The 27,816-nt window shown below is 41.4% G+C and overlaps 1 protein-coding gene across 1 annotated transcript in view; it reads left to right on the top strand.

The window, feature by feature from the left end:
* The window catches only part of GRIN2A (glutamate ionotropic receptor NMDA type subunit 2A), a 409,629-nt gene that overhangs the window by 306,036 nt on the left and 75,777 nt on the right, over window positions 1–27,816 (top strand). Inside the window, exon 4 of the mRNA XM_037815205.1 lies at window positions 27,454–27,659. Within this exon, the coding sequence (XP_037671133.1) occupies window positions 27,454–27,659 (206 nt within the window). The remainder of the gene's footprint in view (window positions 1–27,453; window positions 27,660–27,816) is intronic.

Genomic DNA, 27,816 nt, shown 5'->3' with positions numbered 1-27,816 from the left:
TTAATTCTGGAGTAGGTATTTCCAGAAGAAATTTGTGAGGTCTTTAGATAACACTGTCCATCTCCCTTCCCTTTTTCTCTTGCTCCTTCTTTCCTTCATCTCCCAAATCCCTATCTGAAGTCAAGTGCCCTTTGGTAAAACGGGCCTGGTGACATCACCAACCTTAGTAGATTCTGTGTGAAGTTTAATTTGTTTCCTTATATAATGATCCAGTTTCTCAAATGATGTGAGCCATAGGAAGGGAAGGCTAAGCCATTACAAAAGATTTAAAATTGCCATCTGACTTCCCTAGAGTCATGCACAGTGACTATTTGAAATATCTACACAGTGCAATACATTAAATCACAGTAGGGAAAGTATAGTAGGTCTTTAGAAAATTAAGACATCCAACTGGAAAGAGTGATGCCCTCTCCTCGATGTACTTGTGTGCACACAGGTGTGTGTGTTTCTGTCTCACACACGTTCTTATTTCTTTTTATTTTTAATTTCTGAATTCATAACACATCGATCCAACTCCAAAAAGAGCAGCAATTGAACAGCAATTAGGAAGCCAACATTCTGCTAAATGTTTTCTAGGTTTCAGAAGCTAAAAAAAAAAGGCAAGTCATAGAAAAGATATCTCCATGGGAACATGCATGGATGGGGATATTAGTAATAAAGGTGATTGATGATATGGTAATGATGGTAATGTTGCTTGATGTGATGATCGTGTGGCAGTGGTTGTTATTAGTTGAGCTACTATTAGGTGCCAGACACTGCGAGTTGTGCTTTCAATACCTAACTCCTTTGTTATCAGAATATTCTCTGCACTCTTTCACATCTAAAAGGAAGATAATATTAGTACCTAGCTCTTAGGGTTGTTGGGAAAATTAAACAAGGCAATGCTATCAACTTCTTAGAACACTGCCTGGCACATAGCAGATGCTCAATAAATGCTAGCTTTTAATTATAATTATTTCTAGTCCCACATTGTGCTGGTTTGGATATATTATGTCCCCCAGAAAAGCCATATTATTTAATGCAATCTTGTGGGGGCAGACTTTTTAGTCTGCTGATTAGGGTGGAGCCTCCGATTAGATCATTTCCATGGAGGTGTGGCCCCGCCCATTTAGGGTGGGTCTTGATGCGTTCACTGGAGTATTTAAGAAAGAAGCTAAGAGCCAACACAGACCCAGATGCTTGCTGATGCTTGGAGATGCTTTTGGAGATACAGACAGAAGGACGTTTGGAGACGCTAAGCTGAGATGAAGCCCAGAGTTTGCCCTGGAGAACCAAGCAGAGAGCTGAGAGAAGCTAAGACAGATGCCCAGAGACATTTTGGAGAAAGCCATTTTGAAACACAATCTGGGAGAAAAGGACCAGCAGATGCCAGCCACGTGCCTTCCCAGCTGACAGAGGTGTTCTGGACGCCATCACCTGTTCTTCAGTGAAGGTATCTTTTTGTTGATGCCTTAGTTTGGACACTTTATGGCCTTAGGACTGTGACTTTGTAACATAATAAATCCTCTTTTTAAAAAAGCTAGTCCATTTCTGGTATTTTGCATAATGGCAGCATTAGTAAACTGGAACACATGTTTTTAAGAGATGAATTGGAAGCTGCATGCATTGAGTGTCTTGTGCAAGGTCATTGAGTGGTGAAGGTAGAATTTGAGCCCGAGCAATATTGCAAGAGAGCCCAGAGTCAACCATTGTGCCACATGGAGCCTTCATCCCCAACTCACAGACCCAGTTTGATTCGGAAGCTATCTGGGGAAGATGGGGGAATGAATAAACTGACAGATGGTATAAATGGTATAAATGTAAGACAAAAGCTGCACCCTGGATAGTTTGCCATTGCCATCAATTATGAAAATGAGTGACTAGATTATTTAAATGATCTCAGATGAGTAAATTATTCAAAGAGCCTCTCAGTCAGAAGTATTTCTAGAACCTCCTGAACAGACAGATGAAAACCGATCTGGTTTTGTGACAGGGTCATTATCAATGCATTTATGTTGCAGCAGAATGCAAAGCTCTGAGTTTTTCTGAAAGACACAGAGAGAGTAAGAGAGGCAGAGAGAGAGAGAGAGAGAGAGAGAGAGACAGACACACACTAAGCTTTAGGCCCAACGCTGCAGAACATGGAATGGGATGTCTTGCATCATGAAGGAGAAAGTTTTTTCCCCTATGTTTCCTGGAATGGTAGGCTTTTCAGAGTGTTGCAAGGTTTCTGGGTGGGTGAAGAGTTAATGTGGTAGGATCCAACTTTAATCAGAGGAGGGAAAACTTTGTTTGGTTGTTATATTGGGGCTCCAAGTCAACTTTAATTTGGGGAAAAAGTGAAATGTTTTCTAAAGTTTGAAAGTGAGTGGAATAAGGGAGTTGACTTTTGTGATCCTCTGAATATAATACAAATAAATAATAATCATTTGTTGAGCATCTATTGTATACCAACCTCATAATAAGTACTTTCATATGTATTATCATACTTTAGCCACATGATAACCCTGTAAAGTGGCTGGTATTTCCTGATTTTATATTTGAGTAGTGCAAACTTGAAGATGTTCAATGTTTTATCAATAGCTGAAAAAGAATTCAGATTTAGGTTTTGTGAGTCTCCAAGTTTGGTGCTTAATCTACCACTTCTCAGTGTTTCTAGGATGAATGATGGAAATTTTTATTTAGGATATGGGGACTCTCATAGGTAGCATCTGCCTTGAAAGTTGGGTGGAGGGGATGAGTGACAATACCTAGCCTGTCAGGTGACAGGCTTGTTTTCTAGGATAAAATAACTACAAACAATGGATTCTAGTAGAATTGAAATATTGGTCCATCCTTTTATCCTCCCAGCCAAACATCCAATGATCTAGTTATCTAGTCAGCCATCCATCTATCTCTATCCATGCATCCATCCATCCATCTACCCATCTGACCAACCATCATTTACGCATCCATCTCATCCATCTCACTCTTGAACCCACCCACTCATCCACTTATTGATCTGTTTACCATGTATTTTCTGATGACCTACTCTGTCAGGCCTGGTTCGGGTGAAGAAGTGATGAATAATGCTACTATGTCCTTGACCTCACGGAGCTCACAGGCTGGTGGGAGAGAGAGAAATGAGCTGTCAACTACAGTGTACTGAGATGAGGGTTAATAATGGATTGTAAAGGGGACCGCAAGACACTGAACTGATCTCACCCTTAATGTTGAGAAGAAGACAAGAAAGGGCTTCCTGAAAGAGCTGACATTTGAATTGAATCCTAAAGGATGGAGAAGAACTATCCAAAGAGGGGGGTCATCTGACCCATTTGATTAACTGAATCACAAGCATTTAAGGCAGTCTGTTGTTTTCCTTCCTTCCACAGTTCATCTGGATAGCAGCATCTAGACTGCGTCCCCACCACCCACAGATACCTGACCTCAGTGGCTTGTTTTCTGGTCCTGTTCTCCACTTCCTCAGAGTTGTCTCCATCAGTTTATGCTGTTTCTCCATTTGCATGCTGATGGTGCAGACAGGAATGACGTTTGTCTGTTAGAAAAGAGGGAACAGTGAGGCTCTCCGCCCCAGCAGTCTGCTTATGGCTACAAGTGGCTGTAACAAGCTGCCTTCTGTAGCTGCAGTTTGGGTTTCTCATCTGTGCCACTGGCAGCAGAACCTGCCCTCCCCACCACCCTGCTTTTCTCAGCATTGGAGTCTGGCATGGGCCAAAGAGAGAGGCAGGGAGAGAAAGGGAGTGAATATTTCCAGTGCTTAACTCTAAGATGTGGAAGACTTACAGTGCTTTCTAGACTGAAAACAAGAGCGTTGGCTACCTGATACCTTGAAATCATTTCCCATAGTTTATAAAATAATAATTACTGTTTCCTGGTTATGGCCCAGGGGATTTATATTTGTTGTTTTGATCCTCTTTTTTCTTATTTTCCCTTTTAATTATATTTATATATATATTTCAGTGCTGTTGATAGTGCTCACAATGTCACTACCATCCATTACCAAAACATTTGCATCCATCCAGGTAGGAACCCTGTGCATTTTAAGCCTTACCTTCCCTTTTCCTAGCCCCACTTTCTCCCCTGGTAAACTATATTCTAGATTCTGACTCTATGAGTTTGCGTTTTTCTAATTGTTCAAAATCAGTGAAATTATACAATATTTGTTCTTTTGTGTCTGGCTTATTTCACTCAACATGATGTCCTCAAGGTTCATGTAAGTTGTCTCATGTATCAGGACTTCATTCTTTTTACAGCTGAATAATATTCATTGTATGTATACATTTTATTCATCCATCCATTGGTTGATGGACACTTGGGTTGTTTCATCTATTGGCAGTTGTGAATAATGCCACTGAACATTGTTCTGCAAATATCTGTTTGAGTCCCTGCTTTCAAATCTTTTGGGTATATCCTAGTAGTGGGATTGTCAGGTCTTATGGTCATTCCATACTTAGCTTCCTGGGGGACCACCAAATTGTCTTCCAGAGTGGCTTCACCATTTTTACATTGCCACCCCCCAATGAATGTGTGTTTCTATTTCTCCTCATCCTCTCCAATGCTTGTTATTTTCCATTTTTTTAATGGCAGCCATTCCAGTTGGTGTGAAATGGTATCTCATTGTGGTTTTGATTTGCATTTCCCTGAAGGCTAATGATGAGCATCTTCCCATGTGCTTTCTGGCCATTTGGATAACTTCTTTGGTGACATATCTGTTAAAGTCTTCTGCATATTTTTGAATTGGGTTGTTTATCTTTTTGTTGTTAAGTTGAAAGATTTATTTTTATATTCTGGATATTAATTCTGTATTGGATATGTGGTTTCCAAATATTTTCTCCCATTTTCTAGGTTGTCATTTTACTTTCATGATAAAGTCCTTTGAGGAAAAAAGTTTTTAATTTTGATGAGTTCCCATTTATCTATTTTTTCTTTTGTCCTTTGTGCTTTGGGTGTGAAGTCTGAGAAACCATTGCCTAACACAAGGTCCTGAAGATACTTCCTTATGTTTTCTTCCAGGGGTTTGATATTTCTAGCTCTTCCATTAAGGTCTTTGATCTATTTTGAGTTGATTTTTTTCTGTGGGATATATGGCTCCTTTTTTCACAAATGGAGATCTAGTTTTCTCAGCATCATTTGTTGAAGAGGTTATTCTTTCCTAATTGAGTGGTTTTTGCCCTCTTGCCAGAAATCAGTTGGCCAGAAATGCGAGGGTTCATCTCTGAGCTCTCAATTTGATTCCATTGGTCTATTTGTCTGTCCTTGTGCCAGTACCATGCTGTTTTGATTACTGTGGGTTTGTAATAAATTTTAAGATCAGGAAGTGTGAGTCCTCCAATTTCTTCTTCTTTATCAAGATGGCTTTGGCTATTTCTGCAAAGAAGGTTGTTGGAAATTTTATTGGGATTGCATTGATATAAAAATTGTTTTGAGTAGTATTGACATCTTAACTATTTATTCTTCCAAACCATAAACACAGAATGGCCTTCCATTTTTTAGGTTTTCTTTGATTTCTTTTAGCAATGCTTTGTAGTTTTCTATGTACAAGTCCTTTACATCCTTGGTTAGATTTAATCCTAGATATTTGATTCTTTTAGTTACTATTGTGAATGGAATTTTTTCTTAATTTCTTCTTCTGAATGTTCATTTCTTGTGAATGGAAACACTACTGATTTTTTCTTGTAACTCACCGCTTTGCTGAATTCATTTATTAGCTCTAGGAGCTTTGTTTTGGATTTTTCAGGATTTTCTGAATATGGGATAATCTGTTCTGCAATAGGGAAAGTTTTACTTCTTCCTTTCCAATTTGGATGCCTTTTATTTCTTTTTCTTGCCTAATTGCTATGTCAAAGACTTCTAGTACAATGTTGAATATCAGTGGTGACAGTGGGAATCCTTGTCTTGTTTCTGATCTTAGAGGAAAAGCTTTCAGTCTTTCCGCATTAAGTAGGATGTTAGCTGAGGGCTTTTCATATATGCCCTTTATCATGTGAGGAAGTTTCCTTCTATTCCTAGTGTTCTAAAGTGTTTTTATCAAGAAAGGGTGCTGTATTTTGTCAAATTCTTTTCTGTATCAATTGAGATGATCATGTGTATTTTTCCTTCATTGTGTTAATGTGCTGTATCACATTAATTGATTTTCTTGTGTTGATCCACCCTTGCATACCTGGGATAAAAGTCACTTGCTCGTGGAATATAATTCTTTTATTGTGCTGTTTGATTTGATTTGCAGGTATTTTGTTGAGGATTTTTGCATCTATATTCATGAGAGATATTGGTCTGTAGTTTTCTTTTCTTGTGGTATCTTTATCTAGCTTTGGAATGAGGGTGCTGTTGGCCTCATAAAATGAGTTCAGGAGTGTTTCCTCTTCTTCAGTTTATGAATGAGTTTGAACAGAATTGGAGTTAAGTCTGCTTGGAATGGTTGGTAGAATTCCACTGTGAAGCCATCTGATCCTGGACTTTTCTTTGTTGGGTGGCTTTTTATCACTGATTCAATCCATTTATTAGTAATTGATTTGTTGAGATCTCCTATTTCTTCTTGAGTCAATGTAGGTAGTTTGTGTGTTTCTAAGAATTTGTCCATTTCATCTAAGTTATAGAATTTGTCATACTATTGTTCATAATGTCCTCTTATAATCCTTTTTATTTCAGTTGGGTGGGTAATAATCTCTCCCTTTTCATTTCTGATTTTCATTATTTTTATCCTCTCTTTTTTTGTCAGTCTAGCTGAAGGTTTGTTTATTTTATTGATATTTTCAAAGAACCAGCTTTTGGTTTTGTTGATTCTCTCTATTGTTTTTGTTTGTTTGTTTGCTTTGTTTTGTATTCTATTTCATTTATCTCTGCTCTGATCTTTGTTATTTCCTTCCTTCTGCTTACTCTGGATTTAGTTTGCTCTTCTTTTTCTAATTCTTCCAGTTTTGAGGTTAGGTCTCTGATTTGAAGCCTTTCTTCTTTTTTAATGTAAGCATTTAGAACTATAAATTTCCCTCTCAGCCCTGCCTTGGTTGCATCCCATAAGTTTTGGTATGTTGTAATTTTATTTTCATTCAACTCAAGATATTTCCAAAGTTTGTTTCTGATTTTCTCTTTAACTCATTGGTCATTTAAGAGTATGTTATTTAATTTCCACATATTTGTAAAGTTTCCATTTATCATTCTGTTATGGATTTCTAGCTTCATTCCATTGTGGTTGGAGAATATACATTGTTTGATTTCAGTATTCTTGAATTTATTGAGACTTGTTTTGTGACCCACTGTATGGTCTATCCTGTAGAATGATCCATGCACACTCGAGAAGAATGTATATTCTGTTTTAATTGGATGCAGTGTTCCATAATCTTATAGGTATAGTGGGTTAGAGTATCATTCAAGCCCTGTACTTCCTTATTGATCTTCTGACTAGATGTTCTATCCATTATTGAGAGTGGTGTGTTAATATCTCCTACTGTTAATGTAGAACTGTCAGTTTCTCCCTTCAAATCTGTCATTGTTTGCTTCCTATATTTTTCTTCATGTTTATCCTGCTTGGGATTCTCTGAGTTTCTTGGATGTCCACATCTTTTGCTAAGTTTGGAAAGTTCTCTGTTAGTATTTCTTTGATATTCCTTCTACACCTCTCTTTCTTCTCCTCCTGGGATTCCCATAAGGTGTATATTGGTGCACTTGATGGAGTCCCAGAGATGTCTTTGGGTATTTTTGCTTTTAATATTTCCTTTTTTTTCTTTCTGCTCCTCTCCTGACTCTTTTCAAGTGCCTTGTCTTCAAGTTTACTGGTTTTTTCTTCTCCAAGCTCCAGTCTGCTCTTGAAACCCTCCTGGCATTTTTCGTTTCAGTTATTGTGGTCTTCAACTCTACTAGTTCTGTATGGCTCATTTGTAAGATTTCTGTCTGTTTACAGAGTTTCTCCTATTCCTCATTCATTGTTTTCCTGATATTCTTTAGTTCTTTCTCTGTACTTTCCTTCATCTCCTTGAGCATTTTTATGATCACTTTTTAAAGGCTTTGTTTGATATGTCCACATTCTTGCCTTCTTTGTCAGTGTTTTCTGTATTTTTATCCTCTTCCTTTGGATGAGCCATCATTTCCCATTTCTTTGTTTGTTGTACTCTTTTGTTGCACACTATACATTTTATTATTTAAAAGTGTTAACTCTAGGATTTACTCCCTGGGATGTCTGTTTCTTGGTTTTGTAACCAGCTGGTGAGAAGAGAGAGATTTTCTTGAGCTTCAGCACTCCTATCAGGAAGCTTTGCCCAAGGTGAATGCAGTATGCAGGGTTTTCCCTATCTTTCTGGGACTCTGTCTTCCTCTAGGCTTTTGCTTGTTAGTCGTTTTGGAGTTCTCATGTTTACAAGAGTTTGGTTGTTGTCCCCTCTATTTCCCAAGAAACAGACCTGTCTCCCAGGTGTTTGAAGCTGGCTGGCCTTTTATACTCCCATAGTTTTTATATCCTGTTTTGTTTCACGCTGCTTTTGCCTGGAGAGCAAATTCTGGGAGGAGGATCACTCCTTAGAGGACTTTCCCTAGTTGGTCTTTCCTAGCCAGCACAGGGCCAGGACCCCACGAAGGGGGCACAGACCGGCTCCAAAGTGCCCCGGACAGGACATCAGGAAGGGCAGCAAAATCTTCTCTGACGACTCTCCAAAGCTGAGCTTTCTGGCCTGCCCAGCAAATGCAGCCCTTCAGCTAACTCTCCCCACAGCCCTAAGGAAGTGCTGCATCTTTAAGTCTCCACCATCTTTGTCCCTGCTATACAGTGTTTTTCTGGCCTCTGGAATTTCAAAATAGTGGTTTCAGACAGGTCCTGCCTGTTTATTAGTTTTTTCGGTGGAAGAACTGTGTCATGGAACTCCCTACTCCACCATCTTCCCTGGAAGTTGGATGCTTTGATCCCTTTTTAACCGACGTTTAAGATGAGTACTATCATACTCCACCTGCAGGTTTAAATATGAAGAAACTGAGGCTCAGAGAGGATTGCTCACTTGCCCAAACTCACAGAGCAGGTAAACGTCAAAGTCTGGATTCCAATTCAGATCTCTTAGACTCCAAAGTCCATTTTGTTTCTACGACACCGTATGGTAGAGATGGGGCTTCTTTGCACATCAGTGACAAAGACTGTTATTGGTTTAATTATGAAAGCCCATGTTGGGAGTCCCCTCTCCCTCCCTACATGGTGGACATGCTGTCAGTTTTCACCAAGGGCTGTTGCAGGTGCAAGACCCTTGCCGAGAAACAAGACCTTGTTTCTCTTCCTGAGCTTAGCTCAGAGCATCCCAGTGAGCTGCATGCAAATCTGCCACTTACTCAATCTCTTGCTTTTGTGTGAGAAACCAATCAGCATTCCACAGCAAATCTGAAAATGTAAATCAACCTCTCGCCCTGCAGTAACTGCTTGTTCATTTCTTATTCCTCTACCATATGTTTTTTTATCTGTAGTCATTGTCTTTTGCAAATGTGTTTTAAAACTCATCACAATTGTATCTGTAGAGTACTTGGAGTTTATTTTCCTTCCATTTGAATTATAGATCTGCAAATTACAAAGACTGAATGGGCCAGTTTGAGAAAGAAAGATTAGGGGCTGAACCATATGATTTCTGTCAGTGTGAAAGAAGACTCCATTGGAAATGCATGTGAGGAAAATGCCAGAAGCTGGTAAAAAGAAAAAAAAAAACAAACAAAGAAATCAACTTTTATTCCCTTGAAGGGAGATGTAGAATGACTTGAAGAAACTGATGGCATCTCTCTTATGTTGAGTTTAACTTGAAAGTTGAAACGAACAATCTGAGTTAGGAGAATTCTGATTTTTTCATATTGATTCCCACTGGGCTTGCCTCTGTGTGGGCCAGGCGATTACAGCTTATGGCACATTTTTATTTCCATAATTAAAGTGTGTTTGAAGAAAATAGGTCAGGCAGATCTAAAGTAGGCGAGGAGGGTACGAATCAGATTTGGATATCAGATCCTGACAACCATTCTGGATATAGGAAAAGCAGGAATATTTACCTCTTTTTAGCAGATGAGGATACTGAGATTCATAGGAAAAAAGACTTGTTGCAGGTCCCTCAGCATGAACTGTACACGTAGCGTTCAAGTTGGTAACTTGAATCAGCACAGCAAAACACACTAAGCTTTACATATGGTAATTGTCATCTCACTAAAAATGGATCAAGAATCAAAAATATGGGACACCCATCTAGTTATACTAGAAATAAGTGGAGGCAGAAGTTGTAGACATGGATGTGTCTAACCCAGAGCCCCAAATCCCAAATCAGTGTCAAGAGATAAGCAGTTGGTCCATGCAGAAAAAGAGAGGTCAGCACCACGGATAGCAGAAACAGGCTAATTCTCTAGTTCTCTGCTTTGTTGTACATGGCAGGGGTTGGTAATTGAATTTTTTGGGGGGATTGACATCTTTAGGGTAGAGTGGGCCATGCAGCTAGCTCTGAAATCCAGGCCCGTTCTGAAAAGCTGTTAGTCTTTGTATTTCTCAGATAACCAGTGTCTTCATCAATAAAATGGAGCTGATGATAATGCCCCATGGAGTTTCTGTGAGGATGTTAAGGCTACCATTTATTAAATGCTTCCTATGGGTCAGAAGGGGCTTTAGATGCACAGTCTCTCCTAATACTCACAAAACCTTATAAGGTTGGCACCATTATTATCCCCATTTTATAGATGAGAAGACTAAAGAACACAGAAAACAAATTAATTTCCAAGATTCTGAGCTGGGATTTGAACCCCCATTTGTCTGATTCTGAGCCCATACTTTTAACCACTAAGTTCTATGACTTTCTTTAATCAAAGTCTGTAATGCAGGTGAAATTACCCAGTGTTGTGGGAGGTAGAGGATTCAAGTAGCAAAATATAGAATTATTTTCCTACATAATATCTAATAATAAAAACAGACAAAAACTGAACAGTTTTTTATGTCTGACTCTTGATCTCTTGCCAAACACATTACATACATTATCACATTTTATCTTCACAGCCATCCAAAGCAGTAAATATATAATTATTATTACTTCACATAAGACAAGATTGAGGACCAGAGAAGTGAATTAATTGGAATATGGTCACCCAGCCCTTCATAGCTTGTGGAGGTTATGCATAATGTATGTAGAGCATCTAACCTAGCATAGGGTCTGGTAGTAGAAAGAGCTTAGTAAACAGGAGCTATTACGTGAAGTATAATATAGATGCAGGAAATTTTAAAGTGACAATTACTAGGTTTTTTAAAATTTTGTGTGGGTTTCTAAAAGCCTACTGGTGATATTCTCTTTTCTCAGAAGAGTTAGGTTCAAAGTATAAAGACGAGCATCCTCAAGGGTAATTGAGCATTTGTTTTTTCTTCCAGGCCATACCAAGGAAGGAATTTTGAAACATATTCAACTAAATCTTGGGCCAGGATTCATAAAACTGCTTCTAGTTCTCTCACATATTTTCTGTACTTTCTGGGCCAAGTGATTGAACTCTTGAAACATCAGTTTACTGCTCTGAATAATAATAATATCTCCTTCACCTTTATGTGATCCTCTGTCATGAGGCTCAAATGAAATGAGATAAAAACAGTAACTTGTAACCCTTAAGGGGTTATATAAACTCAGGGAATTTTCTATTAGTTTCCACACAGTGACACACAGCTTTCTTAGCCACATGCTTCTTCCAGTATATCTATTATCTGAAATTTCTTTTTCTTTTTCTTTTTCCCCTCCGGTACAGCTTCTTACGCAATTGAGCACTAGTAAATATATTCATATGGTCACACTTTTGGGCATAAGGATCCAAGAAAGCTTGGGTTACATTTATAGTTATGAAATTAATGGCATGCATTAATTGGGCAGAGCCTCGAACCAGAAAATGGAATTAAAAATAATTTCCAGGCCTTTGGATTGATTGAGAGAGCTAAAATAAAGCCAGGCTGCTGTTGGCAGAACCTTCATCTCTGTGCACAGAGTTTATTAATAGGCAATATCAGTTCCATCTAAAATAAAGAGCAGTAAGTGAAAAGCGTATCTGTCTCCCCTTGAGGGAACAGAGCTCATGCATTTCCTAAGTTCATGTTGGTACACGAGCCCCAGGCCATGGAATTTAACAAACTCAGTGCCTTGCTCTCTCTATTCTGGAGTCACAACCAGAGTCCTATGTTGGGGAGTTAAACTCAGCCCTTGAGGAACGGCAGGTGCCAATACCTGGGTGAGGCATTGTGCTGGGGGTTTACACACACATGTTCATGAAGCCCTCACTGGAGTCCTTAGATGATATAAACATTTAGTAAGTAACAGGTTCTCCCCGGGCATTGCTTTATTTAATGCTCACGCCAATCACAGGTGTGCCCACTCCTAATGCACCCACTCTACAGCTGAGGAAATAGATGACACAGCTGGTAAGCAGATAGGTTGGGTGTTCAGGCTCAGGTTCAGCCAACTCCAAAATCCACATTCTATTCAGTACCTTTTACAAGAAGAGATTGAATAAAGTTGATAACTGATGATGGGAAGATCAAAGTTATGGTAATCGTATTGGTACATTTATTTTTCCTCTTTTAGTAAATATTTATGCATCTGTGATGCAAGAGGCCCTGGGGTGGGTGCCAGGGGTATAGAGACAAACAGGACCCAGTTCCTACCCTCAGTGAGTCTGCTAGGGTGGACAGATGAGTGGTGGGTACCTACAAACTTGATGAGATAAGCAAAGAGGAGATCCCCTGGCCTGTTTTATAGGGTCTGGGAACCTTCCAAAAGAACTGTCCTCTGAGTTGAGTTCTGAAGGGCAAGGAAGAGGGTGCTGGACAGAGGGTGGAGAAGGGTTTTGTGGGCAGGGTGAGTGGCATGGGTTGAAACGTGGCCCTGAGAGAGAGGAGCTTGTTGTACTCAGAAGTCTGTAATTAAGTCTACGAGATTCATGAGTAGATGTGGGGCAGGGGAGGAAGCAGGAGTTGGTTGTTAGAAATGAGGTTGGCATGAATGCGGACAGCTAGATAGGCCTTCAAAGGGGCCAGGTCATTTAGGCTGTGAGGAGGGGGTTAACTTTATTCCAAGTATAGTGGGAAACCATCAAAAGGCTTTGAGCAGGAGGGTGGAATGACCAGACATGAAGGAATATTTAGAATGATGGGTTTGCCTGCTGCTTGGAGGAAGAGTTGACGTGGGACACTACCGAAAGTGGGGCAGTGTATCAGGAGGTTGCTGCAGCAGTGATAAATGAAGACTGGTTAGGGTGGTGGTTGTGGGTTAGGAAAGAAATGGACAGAGTGAAAAATATTCAAACATTAGAAGTGTCAAGGCTTGGTGATTGATTTTATCTAAGTGGGAGTGGATGGAGAGAAATGCAGAGCTCATATTTGGCCTGTGTGCAAGAAAGTTTGTATTTCTTTCTGATTGAATATAAGATGAAGAGTTCTACTCTAAGCCTATTGAGTTTGAGGTGTCCTTGGGTTGTTAGAGAGGAGCTGGTGAAAGGCAGATCTGTGAGCAGCAACATGGAGATAATAACTGGAGCCTGGGAGTAGAAGAGGTCTGAGCATGGACCTTTGGGGATGGGGAGAGGGAGGACATGTAAGACACAGGCAGAGAAAGAGGAGATTGTATTTTCATATTTTGATAGAGTTGACAGAGCTGAAGAAGCCAAAGATGTGGGGAACAGCTGTGAAAGGGTAGCTCACGACAGTCCAGGGCAGGGAGATTTGAGGAAGCCAGGAGTGGCCCCCAATATCAAACGTGGTGGAAGACTTATGTCAGATACGCCCGCTGGGTTTTGTGAAGAGAAAGCCACTGGTGATTGTGCTGAGGCCAGTTTTAGAGGAGACGTGGGTACAGATGAGGACGGTATTCAGAGCACAAGTGCTGGGATAGTGAAAGGCAAGTGGACAGATGCCTCTTCTATTATTGAAATAGAGGAAAGGAAGACACGTGCAGAGGCAAGTCAGTTTGTGGGTCATGTGGTTGTCCATGCTCTCTATGAAATAATAGATAAAAATTCATTGGCTGGGAGTGAAGATAGAGCTGGCAGAACTGCAGTCTTGTGGGCAGGTGTGAAGGTCTGAAATAGTTTCTAGAGAATGGGAGACAGCCAGTTAGGAAAAGAGAACGATTTCAGGACAAAGAGGGAGACCATAAATTTTAAATGACATTGATCTCTGTGGTTTTACGATGTTCTTTACCTGTACTTGGTTGTTCACAGGTGAGGAGGTGGTTGGATTAACTTAGGGTTGGGGAGGGGGGTGCCAGGAGTGTGTATCAATAGGACAGAGGCCACAGGATTATTGTGTATGTGGCAAAACGTGGGTTGATGTGATAGATGAAGTGGTGTAGGTTGGAATGGGGAGGACTTGGAGGCATTAGCAAGTAGATCAGTTGGGAGAAGAGAGAGGTGTCTGGGGATAGTGGCTGAAAAGACATTGGAGAAGAGACATGAGAATAGTGGAGTGAGAACCTGGTGGATGATATAATGGAAAATCATTGAAATCAAGCAGTTTTAAGTGAATTTCCCCCATGGGAATGGGTGGCTAATGTGGACTGGAGGTGGTCATTGGAAAGACAAAAACTTGACCTCTAATTTTGTTCAAATAGTCTGACAAGTATGCATGTATTTATGAAGAAAATGATGTCAACTATTTGAAAAGAGTACTCCTCCAAAATATGTTGGAGTGGATAAATACCAGCCCTACATGGATAGAGTCACCAATATTATTCCCAGGTGTTGGGTAAATCATTAAAGGATCCTATGGCCAATAGCCGGTTTGAACTCAAATGCATCCAAATTGCAATGTGTACATGGGGCCTTCAGCCTGACATCCAGGGGCTTCTGTAATTTTGTCCTAATGTATCTCTTTATTCCTTTCTTTCTTCTCTCCTTTGTATAGTGTTTGTTTCATCCATTTGGGCACAAACATGTCCCTTAGGCTTAACGTCTATGCTTTTCTTCACAGTGTTCATTCAATCTAGAAGTCCCTTCCCTTCCTTCTGCTTTTTCAAATCCTTTGCATTCTTCTCAATCATCACCCCCTTTCATAATTCCCTCCCTCTCTCACCAAATCTGCTCTCCAACCTCTGATGCCTCTCTGCATTTTATTTGCATCTTCCCCCCTTTGGCACATGTGCTTTTCTATTTTCTATTATAACTAATTCTGATGGCATTTTATTTTATCTTCTCTGCTGGTGGGTAGGCCCTTTACAGAGAGGGACTTAGAGCAAGCACTGGCCAACTTTTATGTAAAGGGCCAGATAGTAAATATTGACTTTGTGGGCTGTACTAGCTCTGTGGCAAGTACTTAATTCTGGTGTTATAGGATAAAAGCAACTATAGATAATATGCAAGGAAATGAGCATAGCTGTGTTCCAATTAAGCTTTAGATACAGACACTGAGATTTGAATTTCATATACTGTAATTTTCATGTGTCACAAAATATTATTCTTTTGATTTTTTCAACTATTTAAAAAATGCAAAACCCATTCTTAGTTGGTGGGCTGTAAAAAATAAGTTGGCCCTTAGGCTGTCATTTGCTGACCCCTGGCTTCAAGTTTATTCACTCTGTATCACCAGTGTTAGAACAGTTTATGGCACATAGAAGCACTCAAATCAACATTTGTTGAATGAATGGACCAATGCAGCAGGCCTAAGTTCAAGCCTATAGAATAGCTTTGCTTGTTGGTTGTAACAGTCATGGTAGTCAGGAAACTTGGGATTCTGCCTTCAGCTACAGTTTTTTGTTTTTTGTTTTTTTTTTTTTAATCTGAAACGTTTTGACTTAACTAAGGCAACATAGCTAGCAAGCATCATAGTTGAACTTGACCATGGGTCTTCTGAGCCTGGTCTAGCCTTCTTCCGAATTATATTGGCTAAGTTTGCCAGTATAGTTGAGCACGCAAAGTGATACTGAGTAAGGTGTCTGGTTGGTCACCAAGAGTCTCATTTCCTCCCGGAACTCCTGGGACTCTGGAATTGTGGATCAATGTCCAAGATAAGATGATTGGCTTAGGTTGAAATTGAATTGACAGTAGAAGGTTACTTAGGCTGTCTTCAGAAATAGCGAGTCTTATCAGGCCCATCCAGTGGGGATTCTCCTCTCCCCTACCGCCTTCTAATAATCATGTTTTTAACAGTGGGCAAAGCTGTAGTTAAGCTTATTATGGTTTCCTCACCATTAAATCTTCTGTTGGCTTTAGCATTTCAAACGATCCTCTCACTGGAATACTTTAGGGCTCAGACAAGCCTGGAGCAAGAAAGCAAAGTCCTTTAGGGACCAAGGCTGAGCAAAGAAAAATGATTGTCAGAACACTGTCTTAGCCAGGACTCTGATCATTTGGTATTTCATCACACCCATACACAAGGGCTTCGGTTGGCGCTTTTGTAGTAATTAGCTGGGCCTCAGGCACCAACCCCAGGCTCACTCTTTCTTTTGCACGGTGGAAAAACATCCATCTTGAAGATTTAAATTTACTGTTTTGCCCCAAATAAAGAAAAACAAATGCCCACCAGAGACCTGGCACCTAGCTCCAAACTCTTCATTCACAACCCAATAAATTTTCATGGGCGCAGGGGGTGAAATACTTTCAACTGGTCAATACCCCCAAGTGCTATAACCTTATTTTAAAACTCTGCAGACACTGTCAATGAGGTTAACTTTGACTGTTCAGGGCCAAGGTCCAAATGGGAACTGGCTTCTTTACATAACGCCAAGTGAGGAAATCCATCAGCTCTTGGCCTGTTCCATCCCTTGAGTCAGATTTGATTCACTGAAGCCTCCACCTTCCTTCTTGTGCAATTTAATTACCTGGAACTTATCTTCTTTTATAAACCATCACACACTCAGACCCACATTTTACCAATTTTCAAGGTTTTCATTAAAAAAAAAAGTCACCCAAGATTGAGGGAAGAAGCTGTGATTCATGTTCCTGCTGAGCCTCGTTGCAATTTTCAGGCTGGTAAGACTGAATTGGTAATTCCCAACAAATGAGAGGCCCTCTCGGCTATCGGGCCAGCATCAGAATATGTCTGATATTCAACCACTAATCGTTGTTCAGGTTACTCCTCCTGAAAAGAGTTATGTCCTCTGCCAGATTGCAAATGGCATTTCATTTATCCTGGAAGTGGAAGGTACACTGATCTCTGAAATTTACCCAGATAAAGTACATGAGCAGGTCAAAAGAAAACCTTTACCATATTTCTAAATTGTCTTCATGACGGTGTTGAAAATAACAATAGTTACCTTTTTTAGTATTATGGAGGACTGACCTTGGGTCAGGTTCTCTTCCAATACCATGTATTTATCCCTCTCCTGCCTCTGTTCTAATTTCTGTGATTGTTCCATTTTCCTTCACATATCCCGCTGAAGTGGTTAACAGACCTACGTACCTTCCAGTTTTCTTCTCAAGGCAGCAGTCCTTTGAGGAGTTCAGCCAGCTCAACCATATTAGCGTTTCAGTAATAAGGGATGCAGCCAAGGAAACAGAATTAGGTTCCTGGCCTTCCAAATTTCCAGCACAACATCATACAAAGGGAAGATGGAAACCTCCCTTCTAGGGCCCCTTATATAATGGAGGGTGGCGAAGATGTCTCATCAGCTGTTAGAGCCTTAATTGCATTCCTCTGGGTTGAAATCCCCAAATTACCTAATTGTCAGGCAGTTCACATTTGAGCCCTCGATCTGTTATTCTAATGGCCTTTGGGTGGCTCCGGGGTAGCGTAGAGGTGGGCTTCAAGCCCAAGCCTGCCAAGGGGCAGGGCTCACTGCAGTTCTGCTGTTAGAGGCATTTTCCCTGGAAGAATTCAAGGTCCTTAGAAGAATTAATTCACAGCACATGGAGCAAACGAAAAGGTCATATGCAATAGAAAACTGCATGACAACCTGTGGCTACTCTCTGTCCTCCTGTATTTCACGGAGAAGGAAATCTGCGCCCCCCCCCACACACACACAAAGGGGAAAGACTCTGCAGATTGGGGCTCAGACATTCCACCTTTCCAGGACGTCACCCTTTCTGTGGCAGGGTGCTAATCTCTCTCCTTCTAATTGATCCATGGAATGTTTTGTCAACAAAGTGAATTGCTCATGTTTGCCTTAATGTTCCCCAAAGCAAGTATGATGGCGGTTGTGGGAAGACAGGAGCAGCAAGGGCCCGGGCTCTGAAGTCAGACCTCAGCTCGGATTCCGGGTCCTTTTCGATCTTGGGCAAGTCACATAAGTGCTCAGTTTCCCAATCTGTAAAATGAGGGTAATAATGGCCTCTTCCTGACAGAGCTGTGAAGGGAGAAATGAGAAAATGAAAATTGGGGTGATGACAGTGCCTCAATACATGCCAGATATTGAACATATTAATTATTGGATAATTATTATTGCAGTCCTTGGAGGACTGACTGATACAGAGATTATACAACACATGACTCCCAAAAGCATATTCCACACATCAGTAATTATGAGAGAGCTCCTTTTTATTTTTTGCTGATTTTCCAAGTCTCTATATCCATCAGGAACCATAGAAGAGAGAAAACATTATTAACTGTTTAGCTAATTACCAGCACCCATCACCTCAGAGAGCACACAAAGGATTAAAAGTAAACCAAAGAAATAGAACTTCTATCCATCCCAGGGCCCGAGATTCCAGCACACTGAAGATTATAAACAAACTCTTGAGGAAAATGGTACTTCATTGTTCCAGCTTTAAAGGTGATGTTGAACAAGGATTGAATTCTTCTCCTATTGGCTGAGCCTTGAGAGGAGAATGGAAGCAAAAATGCAGGCTGTTTGTGGAAATAAAGATGATCTAAACATTGTCTTCATGAATTACGAGATCAGAGCTGGTTCTAAGACTGTCGATGCCGTTATCTGGAAAGATATTAGATTATCTGGAGAGCAGTTATTATCGGAGGAAAAAAAATCAACTGCTCCAATGTGAGCTCTGTTACAATTAGGCAATTCTGAAATTTCAACTGAGAGGAATTTAATTAAGGCTCTAATAGCTGATTAAACTCATTTAGATCTGTTGGCAATTGCCACTGGTTATGTAAGTAACCCACGGAGAAAGACTTCCATCTTTCTTTTATGCTGATTTTAATCCTGCTGGTAGCCACACACATAGTCCTGTACAAGCTTCCCAAAATGGGGTCCTTAGACCACTGAGAGCTGAATGACCCAAGATCCTGTTGAAAAAAACAGGTTCCCAGACCTCATCCCAGATCTCCTGATTCAGATCCTGGAGGTCCAGGAGTCTGCATTGTCAGTCACTTCCCAAGGACAGGTTCTTACTCGCACCCATTGCAAAATAAGACCTCTTGAAGATGCTATTTTTAGTTAAGATGCAGCTCAACTGGGTGTGTATGTGGAGGGGGGAGTCTTAATACAGATTACTGGAGGCCTTGTAAAGAGAATCTGGAAGTTGCAGGAACAAGAAAAGAGAGGACAGAGCCATGTGTCGGAAAGCCAAGAGACCCCCAAGGATGCTACAGTCTTTAGGGGAGAAAGTAAGCGTTGCTGATATCTGGATTTTAGACTTCTCCGAGCCGCAAAGCCATGAGCCAATTAATTCCCGTTGTTTAAGCCACAACCCATGGTGTGTTATGCGGGATAGCATCTGTGGCAAGCGAAGACAGCAGGGAAAGCTGAGTTCCAGTGTAACACTGCACTAGAGTTCAGCAGGCTCTGGGTGTCCTGAATGAACCTTAGGTCAGGTATTGGCTTAAAAAAGAAATTACTGACCTCAACTGTGAAGTATTCCAGATGGAGCACATTTTAACTTAATATTAAGCCATGGCAGTGGCTCAGATATCTTTGCTGTAGTTTCCAGATCAATAAAATTCTGATCTGCTTCAGGTTTCAAGCAAAGTTCCTTATGTATAAACCTGCTATCGGCATGTTTGTGCATTAGATTTGCAAGCAGAGGCATAGAAGTGATGTTAATCAATGATACTGTTTATGCTAAATATGGACATTAAATCATTTTAAATTCCCTTCACGGCCATTTATCTCGTGTCTATTGGAAGACTTTATATTGCAGGTGGAGAGAGATTGGCATCCCGTTTTCTTTGTTTGTTCTCCATAAATTTGTCTTCCTGGAGAGTTAATTACTCATATTTTATCCAGTTTGGTAGTAAATCACTGCTTATTATCCAGAGTGAAACGTTCTCTGATGTTTTGCGCACGTGAAGTATTTGTTTTAAGGCCTATTTCCCCATCGGTTATGAAAATAACCCAACAAGCTGAGCGTGGCCAGTCAAGCTGGAGCAGAAGCATTTGCTCTGCCATTGTCAGATTTAATAGCTTTCCTCTCTGATTTTTAATTTTGCAATCCCTATTGTCTTGTCTCCAAGGAAAAGAGCTAAGTAAACAGGCAACTTTCTTCTTTTAACTTTGAATTCCACGTGAAAGTTGGTGGTCTGCTGCAGCTGAAATTGAGTTCAATTCAGCAAGTATTTATTGAACCGGCTTGTGCGCGAGCACCACATTCAGTGTGGGGCTCGGTGCGTGATTGTGGCAGAGAGGCCAAGCAGAAAATATGCACTAATGTAATTCAGGGCAGCCTGGACCCTGACCCTCAGGTAAATCAGTCTCTAAGTCCTGTCGATTCCCCCACTCTGAGGTCTCTTGAGTTCAGGCTGTCCTCACCATGCGACCCAGTGTCAGGCTACTACCCTCTCACATCTAGAAAATGCAGCCGTCTCCTAAATGACAACTCTGCTTTCAGGAATTTTTAGCCCTGAGTCCTTCCACTGCACTGCATTGGGAATAAGTGTGCTAATACATTAGACTGATCTCACTCTCCCGATGCAAAGCCTTCAATAATTCCCACGTCCACCTCCGCCCGCAATCCCTCTGCAGTACTTCAGTTGTCCTTAGGATAAAAAAAGCATTTAGGCTGAGACCCACTGACTTTCATGGTTTGGCTCATATTTGAAAGTCACTTCCGATAGGAAGCACCCTTTGATTCCCTTTCCAGAGTAGGAAGGTATCTGCTTCCATAGCTTTCTGACTTACCCCTGTGTGGCGTTTATGTCACTTCATTGCTTCTCTGCTCCAATCCAACTGGAAATTCCAGGACCACAACTGGGTTGTCCAGCATTGTCAACCCGGGGCCAGTTGCAGGCCCTGCCATATTGTGAAGCACTCAGTGCATGCTTGTTGAGTTCATAAATGAGTAAGTGAGGGAATTAGAGGAAAAAAGTAGAATGTTCTGGAGGCACAGAAAAAGCAAAGATGAATGACAGCTGCAGAATTCAGCTTCCTGAGAGAAATGGCCTTTGAGCTTAACCTGGAAAGAATGAATGTAGGATTTCAGTGGGTAGAATGGATAAGGAGAGGAACTGCCAGTAGGAAAAATAGCATGAGGCAAAGGCCAGGCAGTGGGCTTGTCCACGCTGTTTGATGAAAAATTAGAGATTCGTATTATGTGTGGGTAGGTGTGTAGGGGTGTGAGTATATGTGTGTGCACTGAATATGTGAACATACAGTTGTACCTATGAGTACATGTTTTGGTGTGGGAGTATGTGGGATGTGTGTGCAGCTATGAGTGTATATTGTGAGTCTGGGAAGGTATGTGTGTACATGTGTAAAGGTATGGGTGTGGTGGGTTTGAGTAGACATACAAATAAAGGTGTGTGTGTGTATTTAGTTGTGAATATGTGTAGGTATGAGTGTATGCATGTGCAAAGGACTGTGTGTGTGTTTCAGTGTGAGAATGTGTATAGGTGAGCACGTGCATGTATAAGTGTGTGGGTAGGTATGTTTAGTATGTGTGTGTGTGACAGCATATTGTGCATGTGTTTTGGTGTGAGTGTATCTAGTGTGTATAAGGTGTGTGTGAGAGAGAACATGGGCAAGGGGAGAACGTGCAGTGAGTTTGTTTGGACCTTTATTGTAGAGAGGCCTCTAAGGGGGTCTCGGCTTGGTCCTATGGGCAATAGGGATGATGGAGGATTTGAGCAAGCCATGATTTGGTGTTTAGATATGTGCTTTCCACGGTACAGCTTTGGAACCCAGGAGACCAGTTATGTGGCGATTTTATGTAAGCATTTCAGAGATAGATCAAATAAAATGAAAACCTCATCTCCTTTTGAAAGAAGAGCCACACTCCTCTCTTAACCTACCTCCTCCTAGCTTTTGCAGCCTCTGTGACATCCCTCGGAATTTATCCAGCCACGAAGCAGTGCATATTAACTTGACACAGACAGTTCCTGAGGATGAAATTATTTCTGCTTTGAGAAAACATTGGCTGAATGTTTTGAGAAGCAATCACTACCCTTTCACAAAACACTTTCTAGGAGCCGAAGAGCAATTAGCTTTCTAAAAGCACTGTATTTAAATTTTATTAATAAGAAGGGATTTAAAAAATCATTGCAAAGTTAATTTCCCCCTTTAATACTTCTTTTCTCCATCAGCGGTCCATTATTTTTCTTTGTCCTGAAAACTTCAGTGTATTTGTTGAAAACATGCAATGGTTTATCACCAAAATTCAGTTTATTTTGAAGGTAAAGTTTTTTTTCTCCTCTGACACAGCTGCTTTTAAGGACAAAGAATTCAGGATAGAGATAGAAGTCCTTTGCCCACATCTTTTTCTTGTGAGAATGAAAAATAGCACTAAAAATACTGCCTGATACATAATAAGAAGCCAGTGAACATCAGCTTTTATAGCTCTAAGAGCTCGAACAATGCCAGCAAGATTTTAAGTCCCTCTCCTCTCTATTTCCTAGCTCTGTTTTCATTCTCAGACAGGGTCTTTTATCAGCCACCTCCTCTAATAACCCCAGCAAAAATCCCAGGGAAAATTCCCATTGGTTCATTTGGATCACATGACCAATCCTGAACCAATCTCTGTGGCCAGGGGGACAGAATGCACAAATTCACCAGATAAAGGTCATCTGCTGGAAGCTAGAGGCAGGGGTGCTCTCCAAAGGCAAATCAATACACTGTAACCAGAAACGTGGGAATTAGATGACAAGCAGGCAAGAACAGCAGAAGCTTATTTGCAGAACCTTGCGGAAAATGTGGAGAAAAGTACGATTTGTGGCTGAACTCCCTGAAGTGGAAAAAAAATGTGCCCCCAGCAAACTAAAGCTAGTATCGAGAAATGCTTTTATGGAGTTAAAACGAGATAACGCGAACTCCCCTGTAAAAGCTTTTCTCATTGATTTAAACAACAAAATAGCCACACACAGCCCTTCCCCTGAGTGCTAAGCTTTCCTGCGTGCTTTAATATATTAACATTTGAGCCCTCTCAGCAACCCTAGGGATTGCAGTGCTAACATCATCCCATTTTTCAGATGAGGAAACAGAGGCAAAGATACATAAAGGAAGTTACCCTGTAGGTACAGCTGGTAGTGGCACCGGCTGTTGGGATTTGAAGACAGGTGGGGTGGCTCCCGAGTTCATACTCTTAGTACCGCTACTGGCTGCCTCTCTGAGACTGTATTTGTTATAGTTTAAAATTCCCTCTTTTGAATTCAGCCACTTTTTTAAAAAATTAACTTTTAATTTAGAAGAGTTTCAGATTTACAGAAAAATTGTGAAGGTGATACAGAGAGTTCCCATGTACAGCACGCCCAGTCCCTCCAATAGTTAACAGCTTCCACTAGGGTGGTACATATGTCATAATTAATGAACTGATAGGGGCACATTATTGAGAGCTAAAGTCCATACTTGATTCAGATTTCCCGAGTTTTTACCTAATGTCCTTTGTCCCATCCTGTCGTCCCACCCAGGATCCTACTTTACATTTAGGATCCTGATCTTTAGGCCTCTCTTGGCTGTGACAGTTTCTCAGAGCTTTCTTGTGCTTGATGACCTTGACAGTTTTGAGGAAAACTGGTTGAGTATTTTGTAGAATTTCCATCCATGGGGGTCTTTCTGATATTTTTCTGCCGATTAGACTAGGGATATGGGTTTTGGGGAGGGAAAAGTGTCAATCTCTTCACATCATATTAGGGCCACCTGCTATTGAAATGACTTGTCACTGTCAATGTTGCCCTTGATCATCTGGCTGAGGTGACGTTTGTCAGGGGTCTCCACCATAAAGCTGCTTCTTTTGTTCCCAGCAAAAATTTTAGTTGCATTTCTTCACTGATTTAAACATTCATCCTAGGTTCAAATCCTGGCTCTACCGATTCCCAGGCCATGTCAGTTTGGGCAAGTTACTCCAACTCCCTGTGCCTCAGTTTTCTCATCTATGAAATGGAGACAATAGTAGTATCTTATCAATGGGGCTACTTTTTAGGAGTACATGACCTAATGTTTAAATTACTCAAAATAGTGAAAACAGAAAGAACTTATTTTTATTATCTCATTAATCTGACAATTCTGTGAAATGGGTAGTGTTATTTACCTTGGAAATATTAATGAAGCAAACTTCTAAGAGGGAGGGAGTGATTAGACTTAAGTGCCACCTTCCCAGGAAGCCTTCCTTGATTTTCTTTCTCCCATATGCCCCCCTTTCCTTTTCTTCCTTTCAGTTTGTGTGACATATTTTTGCATGTGCGATTATTTGACTCATAGCTATCTTTCCCATTAGGACAAAAATTCCACCTAAGAAAGATCGTTGTTTCTTGCCCCACTGTTTTCTGTGTTTAGCACAAGGCTAGGCATCTAACAGCCTCTCAATAAATGCCTGTGGAATGAATGACTCTTTGTTAAACATGTCTACAAATGGACTCAGTTGCATTTCTTTGCAAGCAGGCACTTAGGAGGGGCAAGTGAAAAATGTCTGTTGTATCCTATCTGGCACATTCTATCTTGGAGCTGAGATTTCTGGTGTTTGGAATGGGGAACTGAGGCACCTAATCATGGCCTACCAGGCTCTTAGAGGATGAGGCGAGAGCTCTCAGGTTGTGAGGCAGTTGTTACAGCAGCAGCTTCAGCTCCTGCTGGAGGTCTCCATCCACACCTGCCCCGTGCTCCTTGGCTGACCCACAGATGCGTATTGGACCTGTCAGCCTTGGAGAAGGCTGAGATAGTCATCACTCTCTGGAACTTATACACCTGGGCAGCATCTCTCCATGAGCCAGCCTCTGGCTGGGACGTTTGCCTGACTCCCTTGGTGCGAGGTGCATGAGAATGTCAACAGTATCATCAAAGATTCTGCTAGTTGGACAATCTGCCTTAATTTATGTTATCTTGGGACCTTAGGGGCCATGTCTGCAAGAAGGGAAGAAGGGTCTTGGAGCCACAGCATTGTTTCTGTGGATTAATTAATAGACACACTGTGCATAGACTATATAAAGCTCCTTTGGATTCATACAGCCCCATGGCATGACTCTGGGTTCCACCGCTTACTAGCTATGTGAGTTTGGGCAGGTGACTTAACCTCTCTGTAGCCTCAGTTCCCCAAAACATAAAGTTAGGACAATAATCCTTGCCATGTAGGGTTTCTGGGGATTAAATTAAATGTTGATCTTGGCACCTTTCCTGACTATACAGAAGTGCTCAAAAGTGGCATTGATCTAATTGTGGTATCCAAGAAGTGCTCTGGCAGAGATGGGTGCAGAACTCTGTATTAGGAGGGGGTGCAGGAATGACTTCACAGATGATGGAGCATCCAGGATCTGCCTGACAACAGCAACAAAATAATAGCAGCTGTCATGTATGCTCCGTGCTAGCTTCAGTGCTCAACGCTTTATCTAAAATTTTAGCTCAGTCCAACCTCACGACAGTCCTGAAAAGCATATCCTGTTTCCATCATCCTCATTTTACAAATGGAGACTGTGACGCTCAGAGAGGTTAAGTGACTTTCCCAAGGTTACCCAGCTAATGGGTGAAGCCAGGGTTCAGTGCCCAGTTCTGCTCAACTCTAAGCTATTCTCCTACCACTGAATCACCCAGCTTCTCTTGACAGTTGTGTTTGAGTTTTCCAGGAGAAGTAGAAAGAAAAGGGGTTGGTACAACTTGTCTCTATTTATCTTATTGCATATTTATGACTTCTGGTTTGGCCTTTTGATTAATAGTTCCAAGAAGATTGGACTCATCTTCTTATCCATCATTGTTTCCAGCCTGGTAGCAGCACATAGTAGGAGTTCCATAAGTATAGGTTGAACGACGGCAGGATCTGATGGGCTCAACATTCTCGCCGATTCAGGTTACACATCATGGCATGAGTAGATGGCCATGTTTGGTTGACCAAATTCCTTCACTGCCTTTCCTATCTTGTAAAGGAAGCGAGCTGTGTCGCTGGGCAATTTTGTAATTGGCCACATGGGATGTTTCTCTACAGCCAGCAAAAACATCCCAGCCCAAATGATAAGGGAATCTTAGCACCAAGTACCTTCTCTCCTTCCACCCATCACCTTTCCCGGTGTCTGGCATCTCTGAATTCTCTTTACAGGCCTGAGATTCGTTTCTGATGACGCTTAGATTACAGGAGGAGAGGTGAGGGAATCACGTACATGGAGACAAGCAGGGACTTGGTACTGAGCTTTTTGGCTGAGGTGTTTTCCTTGCAGTTGGTATTACAAATAAAGCGCTGACCCTCCGTGTCAAGCAATCATGCATGGGGGCAGGAGGCAGGAGGAGGTGCCACTGTGGGGCCAGCTCACCGTGTGTGTGTGTGTGTGTGTGTGTGTGTGTGTGTGTACAGATGGTGCCAATAAGCTGTCAAATGAAATTAAGGTTCAAAACATACAGCTTTCAATTTGATTTCACAGGGAAATCAAATCTTTTCCTGCTCGGAGGGAACGTGATCGATTCGATTTTGACAGGTCTTGTACGCTACGCAGTAAAAGTTTCCACTCTGTGCTTGATTAATAAAAGTTCACCATAATTTACAACTTAAATAGAACCACATCTGGGATTGAATTGATGCTTCTAACTTCCTCACCTATTCTATCCCCCTTTTGTCCTCTCCCCTCTCCAACCCTCATCTCCTTTTTGCTCTTCACCTTCATCTTCCTCTCCCCTTTCCCTTTTTCTCTTTCTTATCACCTTTTTAACATTCCCCCTTTCATTTTCTTTCCTTCATACTTAAAAAAAAAGTATGGAGCCCCTCCTATGTGTGAGGCATGATGCTGTGTGCTTTTCAAGCATTGTCTTATTTCACTCCTACGGCATCCTTATGAAGGAGGTGGAAGTTTGCCTTTTTACAGAAGAGAAAACGTAATTCATAGTGGCGAAGAGGTTGCCTCTGCTTGTGCAGCTAGTAAGTGACAGAGTTGGGGGTTCAAAACCGGACCTCTCTGATTTCACAACATCCGTGATCCTCCACTCTGGCTGGACATTAGAATTACCTGGGGGGCTGTGGAACTGTCAGTGCTGGGGCCCCACCCCTAGGGATGCTTGATTAGTCTGGGAGGCGGGACTGGGCCTGGGGAGCTGCCCAGTAGCCCGCCTTCCTTTTGTCCCTGCTTTTCTCATCACATAAGCAGGTGCATTTGTCGAGGTACGCGGCAAAAGAGCACTTGAGATAGCTGGGTTCCTTCGCCCGTGCCCCTTAGAGCAAAGGACTTGCCTCTGTGGGCGTTGGGGGCACAGGAGAGCACAGGTGTGTCTTTGCCTTGCGATGCAGGTGGGCAAGTGGGAGAACCAGACGCTGAGTCTGCGGCACGCTGTGTGGCCCAGGTACAAGTCCTTCTCCGACTGCGAGCCCGACGACAACCATCTGAGCATTGTCACCCTGGAGGAAGCGCCCTTTGTCATTGTGGAAGACATCGACCCCCTGACCGAGACGTGTGTGAGAAACACCGTGCCCTGCCGGAAGTTCGTCAAGGTCAAGTGAGTGTCGGGGGTGCTGTCATTAGCGTGTCCCCATCCCTTTCAGTAACATGTCATTGACAATAATGTCCATACTGTAACAATAAAATGCAATCTCGAACACACCATGTATAATATACTATAGTATGTATATACTCTATATTATGCAATGTAATAT

Source organism: Choloepus didactylus, chromosome 21, assembly GCF_015220235.1.
Source record: "Choloepus didactylus isolate mChoDid1 chromosome 21, mChoDid1.pri, whole genome shotgun sequence".
Taxonomy (NCBI): domain Eukaryota; kingdom Metazoa; phylum Chordata; class Mammalia; order Pilosa; family Megalonychidae; genus Choloepus; species Choloepus didactylus.
This window is presented reverse-complemented; position numbering and strand designations above follow the sequence as displayed.